Source organism: Volvox carteri (assembly GCF_000143455.1).
Source record: "Volvox carteri f. nagariensis unplaced genomic scaffold VOLCAscaffold_67, whole genome shotgun sequence".
NCBI lineage: Eukaryota > Viridiplantae > Chlorophyta > Chlorophyceae > Chlamydomonadales > Volvocaceae > Volvox > Volvox carteri.
In genome coordinates, this window is record NW_003307610.1 from 281892 (window position 1) to 291528 (window position 9637).

The 9637-nt window shown below is 53.5% G+C and overlaps 1 protein-coding gene across 1 annotated transcript; it reads left to right on the top strand.

Annotated features, from left to right (window-relative positions):
* Nucleotides 1-3389: 3389 nt before the first annotated feature.
* VOLCADRAFT_67693 (uncharacterized protein) lies at nt 3390-4298 on the top strand (the record flags this gene model as incomplete). Its single annotated transcript, XM_002956912.1, has 2 exons — nt 3390-3828; nt 3886-4298. Coding segments are annotated over 2 exons (852 nt in total), but the record flags the coding sequence as incomplete, so codon positions are not given.
* Between the last annotated feature and the right edge of the window lie 5339 nt (nt 4299-9637).

Below are 9637 nucleotides of genomic sequence, written 5' to 3' on the forward strand. Positions count from 1 at the left end.
GAGTCCCAGCCAACCATGAAGCAGCACGAGGCGGAATGGCGGTAAAAAGGGGAAGGAAGGACGGAGAAGTGCTGCGAGGACAGGCTAGGTGTAAGCAAACGTATTGTGGTGCGTGTCCGTTAGATACGCAATTGCTTGTGCAAACCCAGGGTATGCAGGTAAAAGGGACTTAGGGATCAGGGTTTATCCCTAACAGCAGTTTTGGCCGTTGTCCCGTTCAGCTGCGCTGTGGAGATTTCCTTTGCTTTGTATTGCGGTGTAAATGTCATGAAAACCTGCCGGCACACATTCCAAAGACACTGCATTGCCGGCGGCCGCGTCCAGGATCATTTTTTAAAGTCCAATAACTAAATATCCATTTATGATGGTACATTATTCCATTGGTCCCTTTCTGCACAAATGGATTGCTTCGCTGGCGTCCCAAACTCCCAATCGTCGTGTCTTACCTTCAGAGGCGTTTAGCTGTTGGCTGAGGTTTTCAACACGCCTGGGCAACCGTCCGGTGGACTTCGCGCGGGTTGTTTCGTTGCGTACGGCACCGTAATGCGGAGAGCTGGTGGCTGGGGTCCGTACACCCAGCACGGAACTCCCGGTCTGGAGGATAGGGATAGAAGCAGCAAGGAAAATCACTTTAAGCTGGGGGTAGCAGCTACAGCAGCGAACGGGCTGTAAAATTAAAGAGGTGTGAATACACGTCAACGATGTCCTAAGTGTACGAAAACGCCTACGGTAGGTCGATGGCGAAAAAATCCTAGGTCAGCCGTCCCGCTGGCCACCGGTCTGGTTCCCGAGAGATGGTCACCAAAAGCCTTGCCTTTTCTATCATAGAGAGCCTCATTTCGTCACGGAAAAAATCCCCAGTTCCGAAACTCTTTCCCCTTGTTGGCATCAGCCGCTAAGGGCCTCGCCTCTAGCACGCCAGAAGGCGCCAGATACGTTCAACCCCGTGAAAGCAACCCAATGCCATCGTTAGACGCGAACCTTCGGGGTAACTGGCATTGCATCCAAAGAGGCTCGGCCGTGGGATGAGACATTTCCACGCTGCTGCAGTGATGAGCTAAAGGGCATGGCGCCGGCCTGCGAAGCAGCGGTTGGTCCATATAGGGGAAAGGGGCACGACATCAAATTCCATGGTCTTGCTTGGTCAGCAATTTACTAAAATGCATATTGCTTGAATAGAACGAAATCCGAAATTTCATTGGAAGCTGAATGGCGACGGTCAGGGGGTTGTTTCAGGGATTCCTTGCCTTAAGGGCAGCATGCATCTTCCCTCCTTTACCCGTAATTACTCAGTTGCAAAGGCAAAGCAAACTTTTCCAGCCGCGGTCTCGCTCACCTCGGTGAGGCCTGCTCTCCCATCGTTCTGCGGCATCGGACGGCAGACAGCCTCTGCAGAACTAATTACTTAAGATACATGAGCTCTTGTAGTAGCGATATCGGTTCAAGTAAGGCAAGCCCGGGGGCAAGGGGTACAGTAATTGAAAAGGGGGGTTGACGCGCGAGGAACAGTTCAAAAGAATTTCCGGTTAAATAAAGGTGCCGTCACAGCTTAATAGTTTTTGCACCAAGAATATCAATAGTTATATGTTAAAATTTCACACGGTGATGTGCCACGGAGACAATTGATGTAGTACCGTTGCCGGTGTTGCGTGAGGTCGTTGCCGGACGGGTACGCTTAGCAACGTCAAGTATTAGAAGGATGAGAGACCCTACATGTTCACATGGGCTTTTACCTTCAGACATATTAATTGCGTAGGGAAAGAGACAAAACTGTTAGCAATTGCTAACGGCAGGGCCCTATGCCCTGCACAGGCGCAGACTTTAACGCGTTGCCGATAGCTCCATATCACTTGTCAGTACCTCATCAGCCTTAAGAAGGTCGAGGCCACTTATAATTATATGCGCGGCACTGTTCCGATTTTCGCTGTTTGTACGATCCCGCGCTATTAGATGCTTGACTTACCTTGTAGATGCTTCGAGCCTCGGAATTGTTTAAGTTTCGCCCCAAACCATATTTCGGATAGGTACTGTATTTCAAAAGGAAATACCTTGCCACTTTCTCTTTTGTGTCGCACCGCAAAATCCAGGATGCTTACACCCACATTTCACTGTCAGAGGATTCGGTGACTTCCTTGTTTAAAATCTCAGCTCCTTGCTCTTATTTTACATTGCCGTGTTCAGATACCCCAAACCTCTGACACGGAACCGTCGGGCACGCTTGGATCCACCTCAACCGTAAAGCTATTTATTGCTTAACAAAGTCTCAACTCTCATGCCTAAGACAGCGAAGCCCATCTTCCTCGCTTGGCACCATAGCAAGCGCTAGGAAATGCGCGACGTGGCATAATAAAGCAAAGGCAAGTGGCAAATGAGGGCGATGGAATAGTAAGCGACCAGAACCTGCCGGAAGAAGCCTGCGTGAGAGGATCCTAACCCTAATTCCCGGGTTTCAGATCAACGCCATCAAACCAGGCCCTGGTGTTCACATTCCAGTTACGTGCAGTCACGTGCCAGCTCGTCTTAGTCTTACGGGGCCCCCTCCACCACGCGCATACTTCGAGTGCAGGCGCCACTGGGTAGCACTCGCAGCTTGGTATCCTTGCGCGCCCTGTTTACCCTGTGAGCCTTTTGCGCGGTCTCCTGGTTGATGCGTTTTGGCTTGTCCCGTACACCGTCGGTTCCTCCCTCTTGCATTATAGCAACATGGAAAGCCACATATATAATGAGAAGTAACCGTTTGAGGTCTGAAGATGCTGTCTGAGGTCGCATCGGAATAACAAGTTTTTCGGCTGTGCTTTACCTTCCTGGCTTCAATTGATTACCTTGCAATTTCTTTTGTACCATGCATGATGTTTTTGGATAGCTTAGTAGAGTCTTCACAATGGCAACCCTAGTGCCGGTAGTCATTCAATCTCAACCACCTCCAGATGATGACACAGCACTGCTTGCAAATGGCTCAGGAGTCCGGAGTGATGAAGCTCTTTCCTCAGCACTAACAGCACACCGGAGGCGATTGGAGGCACTCTTCCGGTATGCCTTACGTTATAACGCGGGGTGTGCAGCAAGTCTCACGTGCACTCCCCTAAACGAGCTGCCGCTGTGCGATTCGAGTCATCTTATGTTGACAGCAGGGACCTGTCGAGTTGATTTACGCTGGTTCCCTAGGGTTGCAAAACCGTGTCTTTTTCCAAGCAACCACCTCAACTTATGCTCCCTACGCATTCCTCCGATTATGCATGACCAGATATAATAGGCATTGATTTTTGGGAGCTTCAGTCTTGGGAAACTATGTCACAGGAAGCCCTGGTGTTGGGGCAGAAAGCGGCGTGCTTGACTTAACTTGTACTGCTTGCTTCCGCCCTTGTGACGCAAGAGTGGCATGGGACTCCGGAGCCGCTTGCGTTTGTGGAGCCGCCGTGGTCTTCTCCTTCGCCGCCCTTTTTGTAAAGTTAATTGGCTCTGCCATTCCCGTCTTTCAAATCGTCGCATTTCGCTCTGTCGTCTCTTTCACCATCTGCCTGGTCTACGCACGTGCCGCTGGCCTCAAGCCCCTTTTCGGCCGCCGCGCAAACTTTCGCTTCCTCATCTCCCGTGGCCTTTTCGGCGCCGCTGCCATGACCACCTATTACTTTTCCATCAAGATGCTTCCGCTGGCCGACGCGGTCACGCTGTTCTTCCTTAACCCAGCTATTACCGCAGTGGCCGCTTGGGCGATAATGAATGAGCCCCTAGGATTCCGCGGCATCAGCGGCGTCCTAATCAGCTTGTGTGGTTTGATCCTCCTGACCCGACCGCCCCTTCTTTTCGGGCACCAAGATGATTACACCAGTGGCTCAGACGGCGGTCTACACGGCGACGCCGGCGTCGGCGTGGGTACGGCAGGAGCCGCCGGCAGCGCCAGCGCCGCCGCCGGCGGGGACAAACAGCGCCTGTTCGGATCTATGTTTGGCTTACTGTCTGCGGTTCTGTCTGCTGGGGCGTTTATTTCGATTCGGTATATTGGAAAGTCGGAGCCAGCGCTGGTGGTTTCAGTGTACTTCCATGTGTGCGCTGCCGCGTCGTCAATCGTACCATTGGCGGCGGGGCTGCCGGCGCCGGCAGTGTGGCCCACTGGCGTGGGGTGGGCATTGCTGCTGGGGGTGGCGTGCTGCTCGTTCTGGGGTCAAATCCTCATCGGTCGGGGCTTTCAGCTGATGAACGCGGCACGGGCGTCTGCCATAAACCTCACCCAGGTGGGTGCTGTTGCTGCTTATTCAAGGGAATGGCTTCATGTTTTATGCTTGATGAGGACTGGCTGATGTGGGCCTTACCTTTTTATCCCGTTCAAGGATACTCCCGAAATTGCCTGTGTGATGGGCCTTTTATTTCTGACCCGCCACATGCCGTGATGTAGCAAGCCATGCTCTCCTCCCGCGTCGTACACCCATAAGGCCCATCTCGCGTTCCATGGGATCTGGCCTACCTACAGGTAGTTTACTCGTATCTGTTGGGCCTTACGTTTCTTCACGAGCAGTTGACCCCGCTGGGAGCTGGCGGCTCGGTTCTCATCGCCATAGGTGCCGTGCTGGTCAATCTACGGCCCAAGTCGCCCCTGCCAGCGCCATCCCCGGCGGTCGCCCCGTCGGAGGCAGTTGCCGTCGCGGCGGAGATCACCACGGGAACCGCACCCCTCGCGGCAGAAAGCGGCGCTGGGGGTGGTTGCACTAGGCAGGATGCCGCCGACGCCAACGGCTCGGATTATACAAAGGCAGGCTACTGCATAAGCTACGGCAGACCCGGCATCGCTGCTGTTGCGTCGAATCCGACAATGGCACTTGAGCTGGCTGGGGTTCGGCCGCAGGGCGGGAATGTTGGTCATGGTGGCAAGGACGGAGACCAGGGACGGTGTGTGTATGGGAGCTTACCAGGAGCCCAGGCAGCTGAAAGGGGGTTGGATTCAGAGCACAGGCCGTTGCTGGCGAGCTCTGCGGACTTCCCAGGGCGGTGGGATGAAGGGGCCGGAGGGCATCCCCAAGAGGAAGGGGGGAGTCGGGACAAGGACTGCGTTGATGCGCCGCTGTCCCCACGTGTCAGAGCCTTTGGAGAGTCACCTGGCCAGCGCCGCACACGTGGTGGTGGCGTTCGAGAAGCAGACCATATTGAAAACAGGTACCCCAGCACAAGCACAGCCGGCCAGGAACACCAGCACCAACAACAAGAAAGGCAGCAACAGCAGCTGGGGCCGCAGTTGCAGCAAGATCCGTAGGAAGCTTACAGTGTGTCGGATGCAGGAGGCCGGGCAGGGGATCCTGGGGCCATCTGACAAGGCCGGAGAGAGCCTGAACCAGTCTTGGCGGGGCTTGGCCTGCGGCAGCTTTGGGCTGGCGGGGGAAGTCGGAAGCACGGACGCGATGGCAGTCGCCGGTGGTGGGTACCGGGAACAGAGCAGTTGTAGCGACTGTAGTAATAGCGACTGGGGAATGGTTCTCGGGCGCATCAGTAGCCTGGCGCGAGGGGTGAAGAGGTCGGGGATATGGGTCTCGGGGGTGAGTGCGCTGAGGTGATGATGGCGGACGCAGGGTCATCGCGAAAGGGACCGTTGCACTTGAGTGGGAGATCGGGTGCGGATGCTTATGGCTTGTAGAGCCGTAAGGGTTTGCAGGGCATTTTGTTTAGTAGGGTTGCTTGGTTTTCCGGTTTGCAGGCTGGTCAAGTTTTTGGTGGACAGTGATTATGCAGATGAGTCGCGGTTGCCGCGTTATGTGAATGACCCAGTACATAGCAGCCCCTGCGGCCTAGCGGCCAAGCAAATCATCGCCTTCAGGTCTAGCGCTCGACCAGCCTGGAAGCGACCTGTTACAGCCTTAGCAGGAAAGGTAGCAGCTGAGGAGGCCTGGAAGCCGGTGGCAGCATGGCACCTTTATGGTCTGGCAACATGCAGATGTAGGCCTAGCGGCATATGCAGCCTAGGGACCTAGCGCTTTGGAACGAGGATAGTGGGATAGTGGCCGACGGGTATTGTCAAGTTGCTGGTTACCAACAAATCATGGAGGCGGTAGCAGGAGGCGGTTGTGCCATCTCGGCCTCTTGCCTTCCATTGCTACAGCCTTTTGCTGTTTTTGCGCTGTGCTTCCCCACCCCCGCCGCTGCTGCGGCCCTTCGCCTATGGTGTCACTGCCAGCTCAGCCTCTTTCCTCTCATCGCTACAGCCTTTTGCTGTTCTTGCGCTGCGCTTTCCCACCCAACCCCGCCGCCACAACAGGCTGTAGCTGTGTAAGGCCGAGCTGGCAGAGGCGGGGGTGGGTGGGAAAGCACACCGCAAGGATAGCAAAAGGCTGTAGCGATGAGAGGAAAGAGGCTGAGCTGGCAGTGACATCAGCGGTGAAGGGTCGCCACGGTGGGAAATGCTGGGGATTGAAAGCTGGCCACGGGATATCCACGAAGTACCTCCTAGGACTCTTTCCTACAGAATACGGCCGATTGAACCTGTAATGCTGATTGCAGGTGCTTGGACAGGCAGAGTATTTGTGTGGTCTATCTAGGTATATCTGGTGAAGTGTTTGGGTGGCTGGCTTGGACGTCCTCAGTCTGTCGTTTGTTCCCTCAAGTACGGTCTTTCTTTATTCTTTTACATATTGCCTTAAATTTTTGCAGATAGTGCTGTTCCCACTTGTGAAGTAATGAGAAATAATCTTGAAGGAGCCTGCCTGCGCAAGCGTAGGACAGCAATTGCATTCGTGTCGGGTACAGGAAGTACAGCCCCAACGTCCCCTTAACCTGCCCTGGTTGAGCATGCGAATGTTAGGTTGCGTTTGAACTCAACCTGGATTCGGCAAAGGCTTTTTCCTGCAATGCCTAGAATTGGCATGATGGCAGTTGGAAGGCTTGTGCGGATCTGGGTCAAAGGTATCAGGTTCGCTTGTTGTGGGCCAGTTGAGGAGGGTAGGATCCGGGCTGGAATTGGGGAAGGGCTCTGTCGCAGAATTGGCCTGAATTTTATTCCTGACAAAAGAATTGGTCCGCCGGTGTCTTCAATTATTCTAGCAGGCTCGCTGGAGGTATTCGAATTGCGTTGTGGAGCCCCTGAATTGGGCTGTACTGGGCCTGAATTGACCTGTCCGGGTGTCGAATGGGCCTGCTCGGGGTGTCGAATTAGCCTGCTCGGGGTGTCGAATTAGCCTGCTCGGGGTGTCGAATTAGCCTGCTCGGGGTGTCGAATTAGCCTGTTCGGGGTGTCGAATTAGCCTGTTCGGGGTGTCGAATTAGCCTGTTCGGGGTGTCGAATTGGCTGTCGAGTTGGCAAAATTGGCTCAGTGGCGTCCGGAAGCGCATGACTTTGAAGGAATTTACAGAACAGAAAACTTTGCAAGGGGACCGCTTACAAGTGCCTCTAGTGCCTAAGTGGGAACCTGAACGCCTGGCAAGGATGCTGGAACGTATATGGTCTCACCGCAACTCTATCGTTCCCTTTGGTCGTTAGTATACTTCATCACTTGTTTCGGTGGAAGTGCGAGGTAGGATGGTGCTTATAGGCGATTTGGCAGCCCTTGAGCCCTCGGCTCGTACTAGGGTGGTTTGCAGGTACGGGGAACGCACCCACGACCATGTAACAACAACAACAACAAGTGCCTCATGTGCGTGTTGGTTCCGATCCCAGTACATGGGGCAGGAAAACTTGCACGGCTGGTTACCGTACTCTGGCAATATAGGGAGGCACGCACTCTGGGCCACAACTGCAATACCCAGTCAAGTCAGCCACCGAGGCCCCACTATTTTCCTACCACACTTCATCAGCAGTTTGTCCAGTTTATCCCACAATACTTGCATGCACGAATACGTTCGGGTGGAAACAATACATACACACTACTAAACTCAGTACCGCGCAGCTGCCTGTGGAGAAGAATGTGTGCTCCATGCGTGTTCTGTGCCTCAATCCATGGAGCTTTCCGTTGGGCGGGGCAAGGCCTATGAAGATGCCCCTGGTACTCCGCCCATGCCACCAAACATTGACACATTACGTTGCACGTCTGGGCCCATGTAAACCACCACACTTCCATGTGGGTTGGCGACCCGCGCTCCCTATGTCAGGGGTCCTCCCTCCCGCAGGTGGCTCCCAGATTGTCCACGCACAAACGCCAAACGTTGGCGCAGAAACCTGACAGACCACTGCAGTATGGCATCAGACCACGACTGTTGAGGCCTTGCCGAGGCGACGTGTGCCTGCCCAAGTGTGCTGTGGCAACATCCTCGTGCCGTGGGCCCTGTTTTTCAAACTGCTTTGGGGGTTTGGCACAATTTGACGAAGACTACAAGCATATCCGCAAAGCTGCATGCTATTTCCTCCTGCATGATGAAATATATAGGTATTGTTGATGGGTTGGCAGCGGCCTCTTTTAGCCTTGAGTATATATCTTAGCAGTGTTAACAGCTGCGGCGCGGTGGATAGAGCCGGATAGAGCTGGATTGAGTTAAACAGGTCTAATGAGCTTCTGTGGCTCGCTGCAGGTCAGGCCTGGTCCGGGATTGTTCCTCGTAGGGGAAGTGCTTATTGGTCTTCTTTGGGGTTCGGCATCAAGCAGGGCATATATGAAGTCTGACACAAGAGAGGAGGGAGGCGCTGCTTAACCGTCAGATTATGGTCGGTCGATTCGTAACCAAGCAGAGAGTGTTAAAGCTGTGCAGCAGGTTGTGTGCCCAATTAGCGTGGGCGTGTACTTCACCAGCCGTTGAAATATATGCGCGAAGAGCTCCACCTGCCTATCGGAGACGGCATGTTGATGATGTGCATTCCATGGTTACCGTTAGGCACCATTAAATAAACCTCCATTCAGGTTTCCGTTCAGCTTTCGCAGAACGATGACATCGAGCCCCGGCGGCATGCTGATACCCTTAACGAACTCACATAGTGACAATTTGTTGATGGCTAACACAGATCGCACAATCGCCTCTCACCTGTAACGCCACGTGAATAGAGAAGAGATGCATTACGCGCACAGCTTTACTATTGAACGGCTGTCGAAAACAGGAAAGGCATACGTCGAAAAGCCTGTTATGAGGTGATATTGTTAGGTTGTCTTCATAGTCATTTAAGACAGCTTATTAATTTCTATTCACACGCACGGACGAAAAGTAACCCGACCAACGTACGGCAAATGAGATGGTTGTGCGCAAGCGGGACTTGTGTGGCGTTACAGAATTGCCAAAATCACATGTTTTCTCTCCTTGCATGCAAAAAATAGAGAACCCCGTCATCAACGAATGTTCGTGCACAAAAGTTCCAGCGCTTGGAAGGCGCATAACCCGGGACCAAAACTTGCGTTCGGGGCTGGCTCGTCTCAGCTCCTTACGCCTTGTGGCTCGGACAATTGAGATGAGAGCACGAACTGAAGTTGAGCGGGTCAACCCCGTTTTGGAATGACCCCATATTGGAAATTATAGTTACAGCCTGCAGATGCTGTTAAAAGCTTTGAGGGACGCCTTGAGATGCTGCGTATCCAGCTTAGACGCCTTTCCCAACGGTCTACACAGCCAGGACTAGTCTCGTTACTTCTTTTGCTTGTCTTTTTGAAGCACAGCTGCACAGCACAGAATGGGTAAGAGGATCACTTTGGTGGCTAATCCTCATTCCTATTTCCAATTTCCTCTTGGCACGCATCTC